General features: G+C 51.6%; 1 protein-coding gene across 1 annotated transcript; it reads right to left on the reverse strand.

Annotated features, from left to right (window-relative positions):
* Nucleotides 1-11,454: 11,454 nt before the first annotated feature.
* Slc25a10 (solute carrier family 25 member 10) lies at nt 11,455-19,414 on the reverse strand. Its single transcript, XM_038329106.1, has 11 exons — nt 18,941-19,414; nt 16,201-16,320; nt 15,691-15,805; nt 15,551-15,599; nt 15,272-15,313; nt 14,157-14,200; nt 13,905-13,975; nt 13,564-13,656; nt 13,226-13,303; nt 12,668-12,724; nt 11,455-12,576 (listed from the first exon to the last, which is right to left on the reverse strand). The coding sequence occupies exons 1-11, from the start codon at nt 19,028-19,030 to the stop codon at nt 12,475-12,477; spliced, it is 861 nt and encodes a 286-aa protein (XP_038185034.1). The 5' UTR covers nt 19,031-19,414; the 3' UTR covers nt 11,455-12,474.
* Nucleotides 19,415-21,639: the final 2,225 nt, after the last annotated feature.

The following is a 21,639-nucleotide window of genomic DNA, read 5'->3' on the forward strand; positions in this document are numbered from 1 at the left end:
GCCATGACAAGCTAAATATGAACAGATCACCCAAAGGAAGTTCTTTACTTCCAACCATTATCACCTGCCAGAGTAGGACTCAGCCAGTTTAATGGAGGTCTGAGTCTCAGTAGTTTACCATGAAGCAATACCGGGTTGCAGAAAGGACCATAAACTGAGATTACCTGAGCACCACCCAAGAACAGACCATCCAAAGGAAATGCCTAAACTTCCAACCAGTGTAGATCGGATCACCTGCCAGCACACACTCACCAGGGCACCCCTAGACAAATGTCAGCCAATTAGGGGTCCTGAACCTCAGAAACCCCTCACCCCCACCTTTACTACTATAAAAACCCTATTCTAACTGAGCTCAGGGCTCTCCGTTTATTCCAATACATTGGACATGCAGAGACTGAGTTTGCAAACTTGCATAAAATAAAGGCTCTTTGCTTTTACATATGGGACTTGGTCTCCTTGTTGGCTTTTGGGGGACTTCACAGTTTTGGGCATAACAGGGAGCAGCTGAGGCTTGACACCCCGAGAGGTCAGGAGAAGGCACTGGTGAAGTCACAGCCTCAGCTACAATGGAGACCCCAGCATTTCTGAGATGCCAGTACCATAGGCAGCAATTAAGGACATCAGCCGCTATTGAGCTGGCCTGAGCTTAGGGAACAAACTCTGTGTGTGCTTTGGAAACCCTGTTCACCATAATATCAGCTGTCCGTAAGCTTGTGGGGAATGTTTTAATTTAGTGATGGATGTGGGAGGGCACAGCCCACTGGGGGGAGGTGCCACCCCTGAGTACCTGGGGTGTGTAAGAGATCAGGTTGAATAAACTAGCGATCTAAGACATGTATTGCTCCACGGCTTCTGCCTCAGTCCCGCCTCCAGGTTCCTCCCTTGAGTTTCTCCCCTGACTTTTCTCAGGGATGAAATGTGACCTGAGAGTTGTCAGCTAAAATAAGCTCTTTCCTCCCCAAGTCGCTTTTGCTCCTGGTGTCTAGGAAGGCGGCAGACACCTTAAGGAAGACAGGTGCTGAGTCCCTGTGCTCACAGCTCCAGCTGTCTCCAGGCTGAGACTAACCACGAACGGGGACCAGAGGGGCTGCCCCGCCAGATCTGCCAGATCTCCGAGTAGCCCCTGATAAACACGGCTGAGGCCGGCTTCCAATTCACAGCTGAGTATTAGAGTCCTAATCCTCCAATTTAGGGATTACAGGTGAATAGCACACCTATCTGTGGGCCACTGTTGGGGGGGAGGGAGTCCCCGCTGCCCGAATCCTCTTGCCAGCGTGTCCAGGAGGTGACTGCTTTCCTGTGCTTTGCCTCCCTGGCTTTCCTACATGGGCAGAACTGAAATCACTGCCACCTTCCCTGCTTCCCTTGTTTTTTTTCTACCACAACAGATCTTGGTGTTTCATTTGGCAAATCCTTGCCTGCACCTAGGGTCTAAATGGAACAAACGAAGCGCTGTGGCTTGTCCAGGTTTGACCTCTGACAGCAGAAGTGAGGGGCAAAGGGCAGACTGATTTGCTTCCCTTCATCCCTTGTCACCTGGGAGGGACAAAGCTGTTAGGGGTGAAAAGGGAACAGGACCAGAAGGGGGCGGTGCGCGTCTGAATCAACTGCAGCTGGAAGGTATGCGGAGGAGAGCGGGAGAAGTGGAGGGGCTCACAGGGACCACAAACAGGCCAAGATAGGACTAGTCAGGGAGCAAAGACCCTCAGTGAAGATCAAAGACCCCTGAAAGGGCTTTCTGCCAGGGAGAGTCTTCACCCGAGGCAGGAAACACAACCTCAGACATCTAAGGGCAAAGCAGAGACTGCCTCATAGATCAAAAGGGAAACCTGAGGGCTGGAGAGATGGCTCAGTGGTTAAGGGCACTTGCCCCTCTTCCAAAGGGTCTTGGTTCAGTTCCCGGTTCCCACATGGCCGCTCACCACTGTCTGTAATTCCAGAGGATTCAACCCCTTTTCTGGTACCAGGCATGCACATGGTACACAGATATATATACAGGCAAAATACTTGTTTATACATTAAATCGAGAGAGAGAGGGGGGTTGGCAGAAGCAGGGGAAATCTCTGTAAATTCAAGGTGGTGAGTTTCAGGATAGCCAGAAATGACGAGTGACTATCACTAAAGCACAGGCTGTCACAGAGGTCATGCTAGTACCCATGCTCACTCTCCCCGCTCTGCCCGCTACTCTAAGCTTCTCCAGGTCATGAACTTCTCTCCCCTTTCTTCTCATTCCTGTATAACCCTAGTGCTTGGGCTAGATGCTGTCTTGGCCCCTTCTCTCTTGGACTCCTTTGCCTGAACCCTCTGACTTCTTCTATCTTGTGTCTACTACCTTCCCTCCCTTCTCTGGACTCTCCCAGATGCCTCTGGTGGTATTCTAGCTCATATGTACAATAAAAACATTCTAACCTCAACCGTACCCTGGAGCGGTCAAGGAGTTAAAAAAAAAAAAAAAGATAAACTTTGCTTTGTTGTTAGACAGGTTCTCTTGGAAACCTTGTCCTTGAAAAGAATTTAAAACCCCTTGGCTGAAAAGATCCTGATTAAGCCAATGCAACACGTCTGAAAGAATAGAATTCTTCAGCTTGTGCACAGTCTTCTCGTGCTCCCCGCGGGAGGGGATACTGGGCCAGGGCTGGCCCAGTCAGGCTCCAGGGCCACAGGCTTCCAAGAGAAAACACCCGGCTTTTCCTAAAACAATTTACCAAGAAAGAACAAGGCAATCTGAGCAGTGGTGGTGCATGGCTTTAATCCCAGCACTAAGGTGGCAAAGGCAGGCGGATCTTTCCGAGTTTGAGGCCAGCCTGATCTACAGAGCAAGTTCCAGGACAGCCACAGGGTCTCTGCACAGAGAGACCCTGGGGAAAAAAAAAGCACCCAAGTCATTTCTGTAATGGGCTCTCATACCTTAGCACAACTGACTAACTCAGCGCATGAGAAGCCCCACCTACAAAGCAAATCCTAATCCGTCAGAGTCACAGTTCTGGGAAAATCTCTGAATGCACTAATCTTGCCTTTTGGCCTCTGTAGTTCTGTTTCTGGTTAACTGTTCTTGTGAGCTGAAGTGTGTCGAGTCAGTACATGGTTTGTGTACCTAAAAGCTCACCCTGAGAAAGGCTTGGGGCTACACTGGGAACCCAAACAAGCAAGCTGTGTAGTTGCCTGCTGACTAATAAAGATTAATAGAGACTTTGTATTGGCTTAAAACCATGTCTGAAGAGTCTTCTTTGATGGATACCCCACAACAATTTCCAGGAGGCCATGCAGACCTCTTCCATCCTGCAAAACCTCAGAATCCAGACCAGGCTCCACCAGGAAAGCGTCAGCTGGTGGCATGCGAGGGTCTATCTGCAAAGAACACAAACTTCTCTTACAGGACCTGAGTCTCAGCACCCACATCAGGCAGCTTACAACCTGCGTATAACTCCAGCTCCAGGGGATCAGCTTCCCCGAGGGTACCTGCACTCATGTGCACACACACACACACACCACACACACACACACACCACACCACACACACACACACACACACACACACACACACACTAGTATAGCTTACAAATAAGATTTAAGATAATCGTAAAATTAAAACCTGGACTGTGGAGATTGCTCAGCTGTTAAAATTCCTTCTCTGGAGGAGACATGAGCAATGTTCTTTCAACCACAAACCAGGGACAATTCTGTCAAAGTTCACTCTGAGGGACCAGTGAGTTTACTGGTCTTCCTTGTCGAGTATAATAGGCTAAGGGTCACTAATGGGAGTGTGGGCACCCTCCCTCTCAACAGGCCATCCAGCAGGGATGGGGGTTCCCCATAGCTACAGATGAGATCTTCCTCCTCTAGTCTCCCCAGGTCTATATACTTTTGCAGGGAGGGAGGCCTCAGGTAATTAAGGTGTCATGGTATACAACAGATGCGGGGGAGCTGGCTGCTGGCATGAGGGTCTCATGACCCCCCTGATCCCCTGTGGGTGTAAATGTCAACAAGCCCAGCTGAATCCCCTAAGACAGTAGCTGTTTGGCTTGGAAGATCATCGGTCACAACAGCTACAGTACAACTGCTCTTGCAGAGAACCCCAGTTCCATTATCAGGCAGCTCACTCCACAGGAACCCAATACTCTCCTTTGGCTTCTGCAGAACTACATACATGTATGACCGCACACACACAAAGATATACATGTACACATAAATAAAAATAATTTTTATTTTTTGAGGCAGGGTCACACTGTGTAGCTCTGGCTGTCCTGGAACTCACTTTGTAGGCTGGCCTCAAACTCAAAGATCCACTTGCCTTTGTCCTCCAACTTCTGGGATTAAAGGCATACACCATCAAGACTGGTTGAAAATAAATTTAGAGACTTAGCCGGGCGGTGGTGGCGCACGCCTTTAATCCCAGCACTCGGGAGGCAGAGGCAGACGGATCCCTGTGAGTTCGAGGCCAGCCTGGTCTACAAGAGCTAGTTCCAGGACAGGCTCCAAAGCCACAGAGAAACTCTGTCTCGAAAAACAAAAACAAAAACAAAAAAAGAAAATAAATTTAAAAAATAAAAAAACCTTCATTTTATATATTTGGGTGCTTTGCCTGCATGTTTGTCTATGTACCACATGCATATCTACTACCCAAGGAAGCAAGAGCAGGTGTTGGATCTCTAGAACTCTGGTTCCAAATCATTGTGAACTGTCCTGTAGGTGCTGGGAACTGAACCCAAGTCTTCTGCAAAAGCAGCAAGTGCTCTTAACCATTGATCTCTCTCCAACCCCAACAAATCAAATCTTTAAAATGACATTAAAATGTTATTGATAACACTGGTCAGAGTGTTGGAGCATGCCTGTAATCCCAGAACACAGAGGGATGAGGCAGGAGGGTCTGGAGTTCAGGGGTCCTGTGGGCTGCATGGAGATACTGTGGCTCTATTTTTTTTTAATGTGCATTTGTGTTTTGCCTGAATGTGTCTATGTGAAGGCGTCAGATCCCCTGGAACTGGAGTTACAGACGCTTGTGATCAGCTATGTGGGTTCTGGGAATGAACCCAAGTCCTCTGGAAGAGCAGTCAGTGCTCTTAACCACTGAGCCATCTCTCTAGCCTTGTATTGGCTAATTTTATGCCAACTTGACATGGGTTACAGTCATGAGAGGAGGGGACCCTGACTGAGAAAAACGCCTCCATAATATTGGGCTGTAGGACATTTTCTTAGTGATTTATGTGGGAGGGAGGGCCCAGCCCTCTGTGGGCAGGGTCATCCTTGGTGTAGAAGGAGCGGCGGGCTGTGTCCCGCCACCCAGCTAGCTTTACCCAAAATAATTACACGGAAACTGTATTCTTTTAAACACTGCCTGGCCCATTAGATTCAGCCTCTTATTGGCTAATTCTCACATCTTCCTTTAACCCATATTTAGTAATCTGTGTAGCACCACGAGGTGTGGCTTACCAAGAGAGATCTTAACCTGCGTCCATCTCGGAGAGGAAAAGCATGGAGACCCACTATGGCGACTTCCTAAAGCATCTCCCCACTCCTGCTACCCAGCATTCTGTTCTGTCTACTCCGCCTACCTAATTTTCTGTCTCTTAAAGGGCCAAGGCAGTTTTCTTTATTAATTAACCAATGAAAGTAACATAGACAGATAACTCTCCTCCATCATTTCCCCTTTTTCTGTTTAAACAAAAAAGAAAGGCTTCAACTTTAACATAGCAAAATTACATATAACAAAACAGTTATCAAGCAAGTATTACAGTTACAATATTTAGATCTATTTTATCTTTTATCATAACTGAGGAAAGCTATAACTATCTATTTATTCTTCAACTCCATCAAAGACTCCAGAAGGATATAATATTACCTAAGTAAACAAGTCATATGTAATTTTCAAACTCTAGAAATGACAGAGACAACTCGCTGCCTGGACAGTCACCCAAAGTTCCTCTGTACCATTGGGGCATCCATCTTCAGCCTACAGGCCCATAAGTATCCAGCAGACATTTCCATGAAGCAGGAAATTCCAAAGACAGTTCAGTCACTTTCTGCTGTGTCCTGCAGAATGTCTCACAGACTCTTTAATGAATCAGGAACCCCAAAAGACCATCTCACCTTTAGGCAAGTTCAGCAGTCCTCTTTCTGTGGGTGCCTTGTGTCCAGTTTATGCAACAGTCCAAGCAAGAGCAGTTTCTTGCCCAAATGGCTAACAAACTCCATAAGTAGCCTCTTCAATGCCCATCTTCCTCTCGAAGTAGATTGGTGCTGCCAGGAGCAGACGTGTCTCATTGTCATGAAAAACCCTAAGTTATTAAAACATTATATGCCATATTCTGCAGTCTTTGAAAGATATGAAGAATGTCTATCTAACTGAAATATATCTCTACATATCTAGAAAATCTAATAACATGACTACAAGCTTAACTATTATCAATGATTATCCATTTACAACCTATATTTCCTAATTGTACATTACATTTTAAAATGAACTACACAATCACAATAGCTTAATGAAGATCAGAAATACATATACATATAACAAAATTGACCTTAAAATCCATACCAATGCAAATTATTCATATCTATATCATATCACCCTTTAAATGTAAAAGAACATTTATAAACAATATTTGGGAAAATGGGCGCAGTTTTTTCTCTCCAAACTGCTTCCTGCTGAATGGGGGCGCTGTAATTTAGGTCTTTCATGGTATAACCTGTGTGCCAGGGTCATCTCAGTCAGCAGTTGAGCGAAGTAATTTTCTGAAGGTGTTCACAGCAACTTTTCAGGAGGGCGTAGTCTATCATACCATATTGGGATAGAAGCAATCCACAGGGTGCCATCCTCTGTGAAAACAAAAGAAGACCCTCTTTTCCAAAGCATCATGTTCTTAGATCCAAATTCTGAAGTCATACCGTTAAGATGTCCATTCTGGTCTAGCCTGGCAGCCCATATAATGAAATGTCTCTGTACTTAGTTCCTTTACAGTAAAAAAAAAAAAAAAATCAAAGAAAACACAACAAAATACATCATCCAGACTCTCTGTGAATTTTCCATTTTTACGTGGCTTATTTTTACTCTATCACTTACTTTATTCTGTCTCTTTAAAGACTTTACCCTTTTTTAAAGGCATTAACTTTATTTTCTATATTTTTTATTCTCTCTCAAGCCTACGTACACTCATCCAACATTGTGACTCATTTAAAAGTCTTATATGTCTGAATCTGTCCTATTGTGAATCTGTAATTTTTTTACTGTCCAGAAACATGTTTGATTTGCGCCTTTACACCGCTAAGCGCTTAAGACTCTAAGCTGTGACATTCCTGGGTCAAAAACAGGTACTGTGCACTTGCCCCACCCAGTCCAACATGGCGGAGCCGTTTGTGACTCTGAATTGGTTGCAGCTCTGAGCTGCAGAGCCGCTGGGCTGTTCTGATGTTGGCTCCACCTCTCTCCAATTTCAAAATGGAAGATGTACCATTTTCTGCTAGCTCTGGGGCCGCCAGGTAGAAGCCGCACTCAGCACTTTAACTCTGAGACTGAGCATGCAGCACAGAAACTCTTTTCATCCAAGTTACAGCCAAATCTGATGCGCAGAGCACTGCGCAGTCTGAAAACATCTCTTTGTATGGCGGCAGAAATCCGCCATGTTCTCCCGCTCGCCTAAGCCTGATTCTGCCATCTGCCCAGGTGCAGGCGGGGAGCACTGAGCCATTGGCCCGGTGTCAGAGCACTCTCCTTCCGATCCCAAGTGGGAACACAAATATCCAGGCCCATAAAAGCCATTGAAATGCTTTAAAGCCAGAGTTTGCACTGGTGGCACAGCACCAGGAAGCCGCGTTTTAAAATGACTCAGCGTTTTCTCTGTCGCTATTGCCGAAACAGGAAATCTCTCTACGGCATGTCCAGGCAAACAGCAAAAAGCTGTGTTAAACTCTCTCTCTCCTTTATTTAAAGCCCTCTCAGGTTTTTAAGTGGTGGATTTAGTCACCACGTTGGAGCGCCAATCTGTAGAAGGAGCGGAGGGCTGTGTCCCGCCACCCAGCTAGCTTTACCCAAAATAATTACACGGAAACTGTATTCTTTTAAACACTGCCTGGCCCATTAGATTCAGCCTCTTATTGGCTAATTCTCACATCTTCCTTTAACCCATATTTAGTAATCTGTGTAGCACCACGAGCTGTCCGTCTCGGAGAGGAAAAGCATGGAGACTCACTATGGCGACTTCCTAAAGCATCTCCCCACTCCTGCTACCCAGCATTCTGTTCTGTCTACTCCGCCTACCTAATTTTCTGTCTCTTAAAGGGCCAAGGCAGTTTTCTTTATTAATTAACCAATGAAAGTAACATAGACAGATAACTCTCCTCCATCACCTTGGGAAGGTGGTCCTGGCTTCCATAAGAAAGCAGGGTGAGCAGGGCAGTGGTGGCACATGCCTTTAATCCTGGCACTCAGGAGGCAGAGGCAGGCGGATCTCTGTGAGTTCGAACCCAGCCTGGTCTACAAGAGCGAGTTCCTGGACAGGCTCTAAAGCTACAGAGAAACTGTTTCGAAAAATGCAAGTCATGGCCTCTACCGCCCCTACATCTGCTCCTTCCTCCAAGTGCCTGCCCTGCTTGAGTTCCTGTTCTGACTTGGGAAGTACAAGCTAAATTAAACCTAAATTGCTTTTGGTAATGGGTTTTCATCACAACAATACAAACCCTAAGACAGATACCTTGTTTCAAAGAAAACAAAACCAAACTAGAAAAGTAACAGAACTGGGCTTGGCAGCCTGAAGCCTCAGAGCTTCCGAGGTTGAGACCAAAGGCTTGATAGTTTTTTGAGGCCAGCTGGGGCTACATACATAGCAAGCCCTGGTTTCAAAAACAAAAAAAGAACACTAAAACAACAATAAAATCTTTATTGGTAAACAATTCCAGGAAGGCTGGAGAGTCAGAAGCTGGGGTTCCTGGTGGCCCCACTCTTGCCCAGAATTAGCTGACAACGGCTAATTTTTGTTTTTTGAGACAGTGTTTCTCTGTGTAACAGTTCTGGCTGTGCTGGAACTCTGCCTGGAAGTCAAGGGAAACATTTTTTTTTTAACTTTTATTTTATTTTTATTTTTTTGGTTTTTCGAGACAGAATTTCTCTGTGGCTTTGGAGCCTGTCCTGGAACTAGCTCTTGTAGACCAGGCTGGTCTCGAACTCACAGAGATCCGCCTGCCTCTGCCTCCCAAGTGCTGGGATTAAAGGCGTGCGCCACCACCGCCCGGCTTTTTTTTTTAACTTTTAAAGAATCAGTTAAAGCTGGGCAGTGGTGGTGCACATTTTTAATCCCAGCACCAGGAAGCAGAGACGAACTCTGTGAGTTCGAGGCCAGCCTGGTCTACAGAATGAGTTCCAGGACAGTCAGGGCAACACAGAGAAACCCTGTCTTGAAGAAAAAAAAAAAGATAAATAAATCTTAAAACAAAAGAGGGCTGGAGTACAGCCTAGGGGTAGGCTGGGTTTGCCACACATTAGGCTAGAGGTTCCACCCCCAGCCTCAGGACAGTGAGACACGGCTCCACAAGAAGCCGCAGACCCCAACAGCAAAACCGTTCATTTCAACTTCCTTAATTGTTGCTTCCACTCCAACTCCAGACCAGCAAAAAAACAAGAGTGACCACTGGTAAGAAAGGGGCAGACTCCTGCCTCCCCAGTAGAACGCAATCTTTCTGTTTTCTTCTTCCTTTGACAGTCTCTACCAAAGGCAAAGTGTGACCAGCTGCTTGCTGTGGCAGGCCCCAGAGGAGGACAGTTTTTCACTTGCTTCTGTTAGTGCTGATTATATCTGACGTCAGATAAATCTGTGTACGTGTTGTTTGTTACATGTGTGCTGGTCCCTGAGACCAGAAGGTACCGGGTCCCCTGGAACCAGAGCCACCTGACATGTAGAGTAGGGACTGAACTCTTAACCAGTGGGTGAGCCATCTCTTCAGCCCTGTATCTGACATCTTGCCTGTGGGTCTGTGAGCTGCTAAGTGTGTGTGGTGTGGGATTAGCAGCCAACGTCATCCCTGAACATGGGGGCAGCTTTTATAGCGCCACTTATTGAAGAGCCTTTTGTGTGTGTGTGAGGGTGTATTGGCCCACGTGTGCGTGTTTAGAAGTCAGAGGTCGGTGTTCAGAGTCTTCCTCTCTCCACCCTCTGGAGACAGCGTCTCTTTAGACCTACCTGGAGCTTGCCAATGCAATAGGATCGGCTTTTTGCACCCTGCCCTGCAGGGCCTATTGCCAGGCCTAACCCCACCAAACCAGACTGGGTACTTTCTTGCCTCCAGGGAGGCTTTGCTGAGTAGGGCTGATTGTGAGGAAGGGAGGTTAGGTGTATATCAGCTTTCCCAGAGGCCTGGGTCCCATGGATATGACCTGTTCTGGGCTCCAAATCTAAAGAGCATGAACAGTCAGTGGTTTCTGGTTTAGGCCAGTTCTTGGCTGGGGAAACAAAAGAGTGGGCTTCTAACCTAGAGTGCCCAGCTTATCTGTGACTCCCACCTCTTGCTCAAAGGCAGGATGCCTAGCCTGCCCATGACAATGTAATGGCTTTGTGACCAACAGGTGGGACCTATGGTACCACTTACAAGCTCATCCCACCCCACCGAGTCAGGACCTTAGTCAGCAGCTAGCACCTGGAGCCCTTGGTTCTGCCTCTCAAGTGCAGGAACTGCAAGCATGAGCCACCACACCTGGCACAAACCTAATTCTGACACTGAACCTGTCCACACTTGTCATCTTCGTAATTGGGAGGCTGAGGCAGGAGGATAACATGCTGGAGACTAGCTGGGGCTGCAGCCCCTCCTGTTTGAGGCACATAGCAAGGCTGGGAATGTGGTTCAGCCAGTGTTTACTTAGTAAGCATAAAACCCAGGGTCTGATCTCCAGCCCCACAGAGACTGAAATCCTCACAGTGGAATTACCCGGTATCTGGAGTTCCAAGACTACTATGTATCATTATGTTTCCAGCTCAGGTTACACTTTTCAGGGGTAACAAATTACAATTGTAGCTTTGTCAAATTTAGTGTTTTCAGGAGTATCCACTTAAGTGTTTACACCTATGATACGACAGTACCTGGGCTATGGCTCCACTGCATTTCTTCTAATGCAAGCACCAGCTTTACTGAGAGTGGCTTTGGGACATTCAGAATGGTGGCCCTGGCACCCCTAGCTGGCATCTTGCTCCTGTTTATACATCTAGAATACCCCTGGCTCCAGTCTGTTTGCATTCTCTGTGGATCTGAGGGCATCCCCAGTTCTCCTGGGCTTGCTGGCCAGTGGCTGACAGCATGGGAATTGACTCCAGAGGCCCCTACTACTGTTGGTTAAGACGACCGTTTCTCCCTTCCTACCGACCTCTAAGCCTTCTTCCCATAGGCTCTCCCCCTGGAAGATGGTGACCCTGATTTGGTAGATGCTTTGTGCTAAACAGCAAGAGAACTCAGAGAACAGCTGGCAGCCTGGAGTAGGCGAGGAGCATGTAGGGAAGACATGAAGGTCTCCCAGGCCACTTGGTTTATTAGATCCCGAAGAGGGGTGTCCCTGGGCCCACTGCCACCTCCTGGGTGAGGACCCAATGCCCAAGGGACTGCAAGGGGAAATTGGGCAAAGAGCGCAACCTCATGATGCACCCAACCCCATCTGGGGGAAACCAGGCTGAAGTCTGGGGGATGGTGAGGGGTGACCACTGCCATAAGACAAATCCCTGGAGAGCACATACAAGCCGTCATGGCTCCAGCTCTACCAGCACTCACCCACCAGTCCCCAGGCATGGGAGGGCACAGCGAGGGACACAGCCAGTTCCTGACAAGGGTAGTAGCTGCTGAGTGGGAGGGTTCAACAAAACTGACCATCAAAGCAGCCAAGGCTGCGGGCAACAGGCGCCCAAGGGAACCCCAGGCACCTTTTCTGGACTCTACTGTCAGGCATCTGTGGCGATTCTCGCTGCTGCCCCCTCTCCTGAAGGTACTGCCTTCAAGAACACTATAAGACGGTCCCTCTCATGACAAAAGTGTCTGCGTGCTAAGCTGCCATGGTCCGCACCCTGCCACACCACCTAGGTTCTGCTCAGTGTACAGAGGGCCAAGCTGGGAGTGGGAAGCAGTCAGCTTCCTCCTGCTTGCCAGGCAGGGCAGGGCAGCAGAGCGGCCGTGGAGGCGGGGACAGCAATGCCAGCCTGAGCCAGACCTCTTCTCCTGAATGAATCATGGGGTGGATACAGGGCAAAAGCCCTGTACGGGGAGAGTCTGAGAGCAAGGAGGGCAGAGGTTCCACCCCAGTGGGCCTAAGGAAGGGACAAAGGCCACTGACTTAAACCTTGGCCCAGGCAGGGTCGGAGGCCTAGCCAGCCCAAGGGTGGGAGGAACAGAAGCCTGCTGGGGATACAGCACGGACCAGGCCAGGAAGGGGAGTCCACTCTCCCCCCCCCCACTCTTCCAAGGAGCTCAGCACAGTGACTGAGCGCGGCCCAGGTGTCTCTGGTGATGTCAGGTTGGCACCCTGATGCCAAAGTGCTTCCGGAGCTGCTCCAGGAACAGGAAGGTGAGCACGGTGTGAGGGATGAGGCGGATGCCCGCAGGAAAGAGGCCCTGGGTGAGGACAGCAGCGGTGGCGACATCAGGTCCAGGGAGACCCGGCCCAGTTGCTCCCCCACGGCTCAGCCCCACTGCCCCAGCCCACCTTGAAAAAGGCCTGCGGTCCGAGCTTTGCGGTCTCCATGGCACAGTGGAAGACACCCTGCAGAGACAGTGAAGAACACTAAAATACACATCAAACACACAGGTTACCTCTCCAGGCAGGAGGCGGGCATGGTGGCTCTGAGGGCTCCTGGGAACGTGACAGGGGCCGAAATGAGAGCAGCTCAGGCTATGACATCAATGGGACGGACAGAAGAGTAAAAGTCACATAGGCCAAGCTGATGGGCCGCCAAAGAGAGTCAGCCAGATGGCTCTTAAGGCTCCGGCCACACACAGGCCAGATTCTGCTGACTGCATGAAAAGCTTCCCGATTAACTGGTGAAGAAATCTAAAGGAGAAACCAAGGCCGAGGCCTCGGGAAAGTACAGCCCCAACCCTGAGGCGAGTGCTACCCAGAGTTGAGCAGCTAGAAGGGGGCAGGGGATAACAGCGTTGTCCCTAGGCCTCCATGAGGGCTGTAGCTGAGAGGGTCCTGGCTCCAGAGAATGATGGTAGGTGGCAGGAGCTCCAGCCAGCCCTGGAGCCTGCCGCCAGTCTTTACCTGATATTCGCCCTTAGAGTTCATCAAGCGTGTCTTTAGCACATCCAGGGGCTGGCACAGAAATGTGGCACACCCGCCCTGCAGGAGGGAACTTGTCACCAACGGGCCTTCAGGCACTCCCAAGCCTTCACTGCCCATGGGATACCTTTAAAAAGGCCCTTTGCCCCATCCCCGAGTGACCCAGTGCTGCCAAGACCTGAGTCCCCAGGAGAGGGGAACAGGAATTATCCCGGCCTGGGCTAACCTGTGAACTCGGTTCCCAAACATGGTCTCAGAGAGGCTGCACCAGGCTCGCTCCACCCACCCTCAGCCTCCTCCAACCACGTTGGGGCACTTACCGCAATGAAGCTGGAGACGAAGTGGGTGAAAATGTTGTCAGATAGGTACCCAGTGCTGAGGACCAGCTGCTTGGCCTGGTCATAGCAGGACAGCTGTAGGGAGGAACAGGGACAGTATGGCTAAAGACGAGCTCCCAGGCCTGGGGAGAGCAGACAGGGTCCCCAGTGACTCCATCACCACACCCAGACACGCAGGTGAGGGTCAGATGCAGGCCGCCCACCCCTTCCCAGGAGAGCGGGCATCTCCCCAAGGTCCCCCGTGCCCGCTGCTGTGTTCTGTGATCCCTGACGACAGAGGTCAGAGATATTGTCCGCAAGCCCCGTTCTGCACAGGAACCCACCTGGCCCACAGTGACAAGGGCTCCACGGCTGGACGCCATGGTTGCTCCGGAGAAGAGCTTCCTCAGGCCTTCTGCAGGAGGAATCAAGGGGTGACATCAACCCTTATATGACACTTCATTCCCCACCCTGCCTGCCCCCCGCAGGCTGCTTATCCACCCCAAGCCCACCAGCTCAGGCACAGTGAGTACACATGTAAATATGTATTCAAATTCATACACATTTACAACAATGTAAACTTCCTCTCCTCTCACCTTCACGGGCCACACGGTACAGACCATCCAGGGCATGAGAGTAGCTGTTGGGGGCAAAGACAGGTCAATGAGATTTACCACATGTTCTGCAGGGTGTGCCACTATGGGGCACAGGACTCTGGCGTGGTGTTATACTCAATGGGGGTATTTCACAGGCCTGTAAGCCTCTCCCAGGGAAAGCTCAGGAAATGACTCTTATGGGCTCAAGCTCATTTTGCCAGTGGGCAAAGCTTTGGTGTCTGCTCTGCTGTTCCTCGGATGGAGGTTCCACTTCCCCACGGGATCCTAGGCTTGCTGTGGCTTCCAGCACATATTATCTCCCGCCGTCTGGGCTGGAGAACCCAAGGGGGAACCAACAAGAAGCCAGAAACTAGCCAGACCCGGTAGCTCACGCCCGTAATCCCAGCACTCAGTGGGCACAAGCGTTCAAGTCTGCGCTACAGAACGAGACCCTATCCCAAAATGAAAATAAGAAACTGGATCAGCCTAGCTTTGTGGAGGCCAAGCTAGGAGGATCTGGGGCTTGGGAGAGCCCAAGCAAAAGTGGGGGGAGGCGGGACGAGAAACAGCCTGGCTCCCCAAGGGTGAAGGAAATTGAGATAATGAGAATGGACAGATACTCCCAGGAAGGACAAAGGGCTGCAGAAGACCCCAACCTCAAAGCTCCCTGTGCCTGGGGTGGAAGAGGAGGGCTGCTCCTCCTGGCTGTAAAGCCGTTCTCTCATGTGCCTTACTCCATGGGCTCTGAGGCTTGGGTGGCCCTGCACTTAGATACCTGATTTGGGCTATCCTCAGCTACAAAGAGGCCCAGCCCTAGATGACAGTCCTGGTGCCAGCAAATTCCAGAAGGCAGGTATGGGGACTGGCCCTCAGCCTAGTGAGAGTCTTCCCATAAGAAAGAACCTAAAGGCCTTAGGGGGACCAAGGGACACCCCTTAGTGACCCCAGGGTAGCATGTTATCTAAAGCCACCAGCTCCCCTTTTCATAAAACCCACGTGCAGTATGGGAGTCCTGGTTAAGTCAGAGCAGAGCTATTCAGGGGTCCTCCCTGGATGGGCCTCCCAGTCCTACCCTCCCACAGCCCACCCTGGGACAAAGCCCGTCTCCCACTCACTTGCGCCGCTGGTTCAGGGGCAGCTTCATGTCGTTCTGCATCCTGAAACAACAGTAGAACAGGTGGGGAGAGGTGAGCCCCTAGGCCCCAGGTCAGCTCACTGACCAGAGTCAGCAGTGCAGGACCGCCTACCCGAGCTCTGCCACAAACCCAGGCTTAGAGTCTGCGTGGCTGGCCCCAGGCTGAGTGTACCGCAGAGTTCAGGAGGAACCTGAGCAGGGCTTGCCTGCTCGGGACAAGGGAGACTGTGACCCTGAGGAACGAGAGGCACATACAAACCTGACATTGACCAAATCTGCTGGGGTCCCCACGAAGCCTCCGGTTAAACCTGTGGTGACATAAACGCCAAGGCCACTATGTGCCGGTTCCCCGCATCCTGGGACTCTGCCCAGCCTTTTCTCTGATTACCCAGTGCTCACCACTGATGCCGCCCAGCAACACCTTGCTGTAGAAGGGGAGAGGCCCCTGGCTGTCCTTGGTCATGTAGTCCCGCATGGTCTCGTAGATGGCGAACCGAGTCAGGGAGTAGGTCATCTGGGGAGGGGGCCTGGCTCAGAGGACTGGGCACTCCCCCCAGCCCAGCCATTATCCCATGGGCCCTGGGACACCGAGTGGCTGTTCTAAGGTCACTCAGCTTGCAAGCAGCCAAGCCAATTCCCAAGCCAAAGGTGCTGTCCCCAGCTGTCCTTAGCTTCAGTTTTCCCATCTGAAAGTGGGAGGCAGACCCCTGCCCCATACCCACCCTGTGTCTCTTCTGAGGGGAAAGAGAAAGTAGCTAGAACTCCCTAAGTCTCCTTCGCAGGACTGAGCCCCAGAACCAGGACCTGAGAGGCTGGTGCCAAGACCTAGGAGGCTGATGTCAACAAGAGAGAAAAAAAGATTGTTGTGGGTCATGAGCCCTGACAGCGAGCCAAGACCTGTGCACACACCTGCCTACACAGCGAGGCACTCAGGCCGTTGTAGAGCGCCAGGAAGCCGTCGGTTCGGATCACCTGCAGCGCCATTCCCGTCATGCGTAGCTTCACCTCCTGCTGCGTCTGTAGGTGTACCTGTGCACAGGCAGGGAGGGTACAGTCATGTTCTCACAGAGCGGAGCTCTGACCCGGCGGCCACAAGTTGGTAGAAACAAAGTTGCCATGAGGCGGCTGCCTAGGCCTGCGTAAGAGCTCTGCGGAGGCAATTTCAAGGATTACTCATTTCCAGGTCCAAAAGCTGCGGTCTGGGCTGTCAGTCAGTACCCAGGCCTAGACGGGAGGAAACTTCTTGTTTGTTTCCGTTTTTCGAGACAGGTTTCTCTGTAGCTTTGGAGCCTGTCCTGGAACTTCTCTTGTAGACCAGGCTGGTCTCGAACTCACAGAGATCCGCCTGCCTCTGCCTCCCGAGTGCTGGGATTAAAGATGTGCACCCCCACCACCCGGCTGAGGTTAGGAACCTAAGACGGGGCAATAGAGAGACCCCAGAGGGTCTAAGGCTGGTCCAGGCCTGCAATGGTTCCCTTTCATTGTGTGGTAACGACAGTTACTGTTCTCAGGGCCTTTCCTCATTTCCACCCCCTTATTGGTGGCTCACGTTCAGGCTCAGGAGACCCCGTCCTGAGCATTTATGTGTCAGTTCCCAAAGAGGGGGCTTGGTTCTCAGCAACAGGGGTGTCACCCTGCAGTATGTGGGTCAAGAGGGACAGAGGATTTAGGCCGCCTATCCAAGGGAGTGGTGGCTCTGAGGACAAATGCCCCTGTATCTGAGGGGACCAAGTCAGGGCAAAGGGCACACATGGAGGAACTCCAAAACAAGTTTTAAAGTTGGCACGGTAACTCAGGCACGTACTCTAAACTATTCAGGTGACTGAGGCAGGAGGATGCTGAGTGTGAGGACAGTCTCAAGTACAGGAAGATCCTGTCTTTGCACACAAGTTTTCCAATGGTCTCTGTGAGCAATCCTTGTTGGAACACCCTGACCACTGTCTCCTCTGTGGCTGGGCACCGCCTGTCTACTGGCGCGGGTCCAGCAAGGGTGTCCCGGCTTCCATGGCAGCCTTTCTTGATCCTCCAGGCACCATTCTTCCCAGGGAACACCTGAGTGGGGGCGGGGCTGAGAAGCAAAGGAGTTCGGACAATAAACCACCTGGGACTTTTATGTCACAGTCAACACTCAAGAGGACAGGCAAGGAGTGGGGTGCTTGAGAGGCCTTCAGGGCCCAGGCCTAGTGTAGCCATCGAGCCTGACCCCCATGATGGAGAAGGTTGCAGGTACAGGCACAGCCAGGAAAGGAAAAATATCCTCAAGAAGTCGCTCCCACAGTAATCAGTACTCTTGCTATTACATCACCTGCAGTGGCAGTGCCCAGGGGCTGGACTTGTGTGCGCCACTCCCAGGACAAGTGAGGTTCCAATCCTCCCTTGTACCCAGTGGCCAGCATTCTTACTAATCAGAAAAGCTAACTGAGGGTGATAATGCATGTTTGAAATCCCTGCGCCTGGAAGGTAGAGGAAGGAGGAACGGGAATCCAGAGCCAGCTTTAGCTGTATAACAAATTCAAGGCAAGCCTGGGCTACAAACAAGAAAGAAAGAAAAAAAAAAGCGACAGCCTTTCTTAGGAAGCAGGGTCCCAGGCAGAGACAAACTAGCAGGGAAGTCTCAAGTGGTAGATGCAGAGACTAGATCACCAGCTCAAACCTCAAAGGCCAGTCCAACGGTGGGGCCTGAGGGAAATGGCAGTCAGAGCCCCCTGGGTCCAAATCTTTGTTCTCTGAATAAACAAAGAATCAGGGGGAAAAAAAAAATCCCCCGGGACTTCCCTGGCCCTGGGGAACAGGAAGATTGCTCTTAGTTTGCTCTATAAGCGTTTATTTTTAAACGGAAAGAAAAGACAAAAATCCCACAAGCCCACGTGTCTCATTTTTTTTTTTTCCTTTGAGGGGCGTAAGGTTCGAGACAAGCTCTCTCTGCGTAGCTCTGGCCCATCCTGGAAGTCGCTCGGTAGACCAGGCTAGCCTGGAACTTTTTCTGCCTCCCGAGTGCTGGGTTGTTTCTTGTGCTGAGCGGGTCAGACTCACTGGGCAGAGCCCGGGGAATGCCGGGTCTCCTCGCTCACCTGGGGGCGTGCTGATCCTAACGTAGCATCCGTTCAGGCGGAAGCAGATGACCGAGGTCACAGCACCACCTAGCCCATCGCCCTCACTTTCGCCCTGCACCGTAGGTGGTGCTAAGCAGGCAGGGAGCTCTGCTGCTGTGACCAGGCTGGTCTTTAAGTTCCAACACCTGTGTCCCCTGCAACTCTACCCTCAACTTTTAATCAGAGTTGTCGAATGTTTGCCGCCGAGGAACGGCTCGGAGCGGCAGAGGCGGGACAGACAGCCATCTGTTAAAGATGGGGGAGAACCAGCTGGTAAGCTGAGGAGCGGGGATGTCCCCGTCGCCCGTCCCCCGAGAGAGCCATCTGCAGAGGGTCCCCGGGGAGTTTTCCACCGCTGCCTACTGGGAAACCAGCGTAGTGGCGCCCGCAGGCCCAGAGCAGGGCGGCCGGGGCTCAGGGCGCAGGCCAGCGTGGCGGTAATTGCCGGGTGCGCAGTCAAGCGGCGGCCGCAGTAGGCGTCCTGTGGGCGCCAGGCCGGGGACGGTCCCCGGCGCCTGGGGCTCACGCGCACGCTCGGCCTTGAAACTCAGGCTCACCTTGAGGAGGTCCAGCGGGTGCGTGCAGCAGGCGGCCCCGCAGGAGGCCAGTCCCCCAAAGTACCAGCGAGATGTCCGAGCTTCGGCCATGGCCAGAGCAGCAGCGACCTGGCCCGACCCAGGTCAGCACCACAACTCCGGTTCCAGCCTCCTGACACCCGGTTCAAAGTGCCACCGAGCGCCCGCGCCTGGTGCAGCCAATGCGCCCGCGCGGCCTCAGGGGCGGGGCCTGGCGGACTCCACCCGCGGCAGGACTCGGGCTTTGGGAGGCTCCGCCCGCCCTCTTAAAGCGGTGGCTGCGAGGGGCAGGGGTCCGCCGCAGACGACTGTGAAACCCCTGGAGCTAGGCCATAGCCACCTCCGCTCTCTAGATTATGGCTTGAGTCGCAGATCCGAAAGTGGTCTGCCATCCTACACCCATCGGGAGGCTGGTTTCCTACCAACCCCACTAGCCCTAGTCTGAACTTACACCCCTGGTGCCGATTCGTGTTACCCAGGCAAAGGACACGTGCTGCAGCAATGGACCTCTGTCCCCCATCCTCCCCTGACCAGAGAGTCCAGCCCCCGCCCAGATGTAGGGGGATGGAAACCTTCTTGGGGCCGGCTTGCAAATTAAATAGAAACCACGGACAAAAGACTCTCAGTGAAGGATAGCGGTGCTCCTCCCCCATGCCACACACCCAGTGAGTCCCTGCCAAGAGCAACTCGGCTCAAGCCTTGCGGTGGACACAGCCCTAGGCGGCCGCCATGGAGAAGAAGGTTCTGAGCTGTGAAGTCTTCATAGTTGGTTACTGGCTCAGGCTCCTAGGAAGCAGCTCCAATTTGCTGGGCCATCCCCACCTCCCAACAATTGGCAAAGAAATCCGTGTATGTTCCTAGCCTAAGGGTGCACCTGCTAGGCAAGATGAATTCCAAGTCCCAAGGCTGCTTTAAGTCTGGCTATATGAGTAAGCAAAGACCTCCCCTGCAGCTCTGATTTGGTCTCTGATGCAGAGAAACACCTGGCAAACAGCTCAGGCCCTACAGTATCCAGTCCTGCCACCCAGTGCCCAGCTTCACAGCAGGGAGGGAGGTGAAACGGAGCAAATTGTGTCTTCCAGAACCCCAGGCGGCCTCCCATGCTGAGATGCTCATTGTCGGGGAACCAGCCTCCGGAGCTCCTGGCACCTCACATGGGGGGTGGTGCTGTCCTGGCGTTCCTTCCCATGCCCAGGGCACTACACTCGGGGATGACGTCTACAGCAAGGTGGTTAGGGTTACTCTGTACTGGATCCATTCCTCTCCTGCAGCTGGGAGGGGACCGTGCGTACTTTGGGGACAGGCAGGTCCCCAGGTCAGCTCTACAGGCTGCTGAGAGACCAGAAGCAGCACCTGGTCTTGACACAGACCAGCCCTGCCCAGGAACGGAGAGGAACTGGGTGAGACATCTTGGGCCACGGGACCGAGGGTTGGGTAGACTCGGGCTTGACTGACCTTCCCAGAAATTTAAACAGTGGAATGGCCTTGTTCAAGGCTAACTTAGCACGGGAACAAAGCTATGCCCACAGCTGTCTAGAATGGAGAAGACCAGACTACAGATATATATGCATGCATCTACCCTTCTCTGAGAGAGCTGGAATCTATTCCAGACCAGAGGACCCCAATCCATGGGAGAAAGCTTACATGGTACAGAGCAAGAACAAGCCCTGACAGGGAAACGAAGGCCAGGAGCTAAGGACTAAAGTTTTATCTTTGAGACAAGTTCTTACTGGGCAGCTAGGATTGACCTCAACACACACAAGCAGTGATCTAGGACCCACATGTAATCTAGATCAGGCAGAGAAAGGCTGGGGTGGCCAGACTTGGGGAGGGACCTCACCTGTCAAATTAGGGCTTAACTTTTTTTTTTTTTTTTTTTGCAGTGCTTGGAAAGGGCTCAGTTTACACAGGTGAGTGCTTTACCACAATCCGCATTGCATCTTCCACACCCTCGGGTCTGCCTTCAGATTCTAAAGCACATGGTCAGAAAGACACCCAGAATCACAGGGGCGGGGTCAGCAGTGGTCACTCTACCCCCTGATCAGAGATGCTGGTCCCAGCTGAGCAGAGGTGAACTTCCCAGGACCCAGGACAGTCCCAACCCGGGGTTCTTGAGATCTCTCACTACTGCCCCAGGTGTTAGCAGGGTCATGCCCAGGTCACCTGGTCACCTTTGAGGAGACAGCCCGAAGTGCTGCTGGGGAATCATTAACCAGAGCAGTGTGGCAATGCTAGTAGTGGAGGCCAGGAGTTCACTTGGAAATCAGTTTCCTTGTTACGTGAAGTGGACCGGCCCACAGCTGGGTGGGGCTGCCGGGATTCCGGAGGCCTCACAAAGCAACACTGCGGAGCACATCGCCCTCTCCTGGTCTCTCTAAGAAACTGCAAACGTTCTTCCAACAGGAGGCCCAAGGCCAGGGTGCACCTTCTCAACCACCACTGAGGATTTGGGCTCAGGTCTAAGACCAGCTGAAGAAACTTCTGTTCCTCTCCCAGGCTCTGCTGAGGTCTAGGAACAAAAATAGCTACACGTGGGGTGACCCACCTCAGGCTTAGTCAGGGTCTCCCAAGACCTGCAAATACAAGACCCTTCTGCCACCTTGCTCCAGTCTGGTGAATTAGCCTGAACTGCCATCCTCTAAGTTAAGGGCGGTTATCCCCCCATGTACAACCCCCTTGCC

This window comes from Arvicola amphibius, chromosome 4, assembly GCF_903992535.2.
Source record: "Arvicola amphibius chromosome 4, mArvAmp1.2, whole genome shotgun sequence".
Taxonomy (NCBI): Eukaryota; Metazoa; Chordata; class Mammalia; order Rodentia; family Cricetidae; genus Arvicola; species Arvicola amphibius.

Excerpts from the sequence above, each read along its gene's own strand:
- Slc25a10 (XM_038329106.1), bottom strand. The coding sequence starts at position 19,030 with ATGGCCGAAGCTCGGACATCTCGCTGGTACTTTGGGGGACTGGCCTCC. Across the intron at positions 16,321-18,940 it reads ACCCGCTGGACCTCCTCAAG|GTACACCTACAGACGCAGCA; the intron begins GTGAGCCTGAGT and ends GCCTGTGCACAG. Across the intron at positions 15,600-15,690 it reads GTTGCTGGGCGGCATCAGTG|GTTTAACCGGAGGCTTCGTG; the intron begins GTGAGCACTGGG and ends ATGTCACCACAG.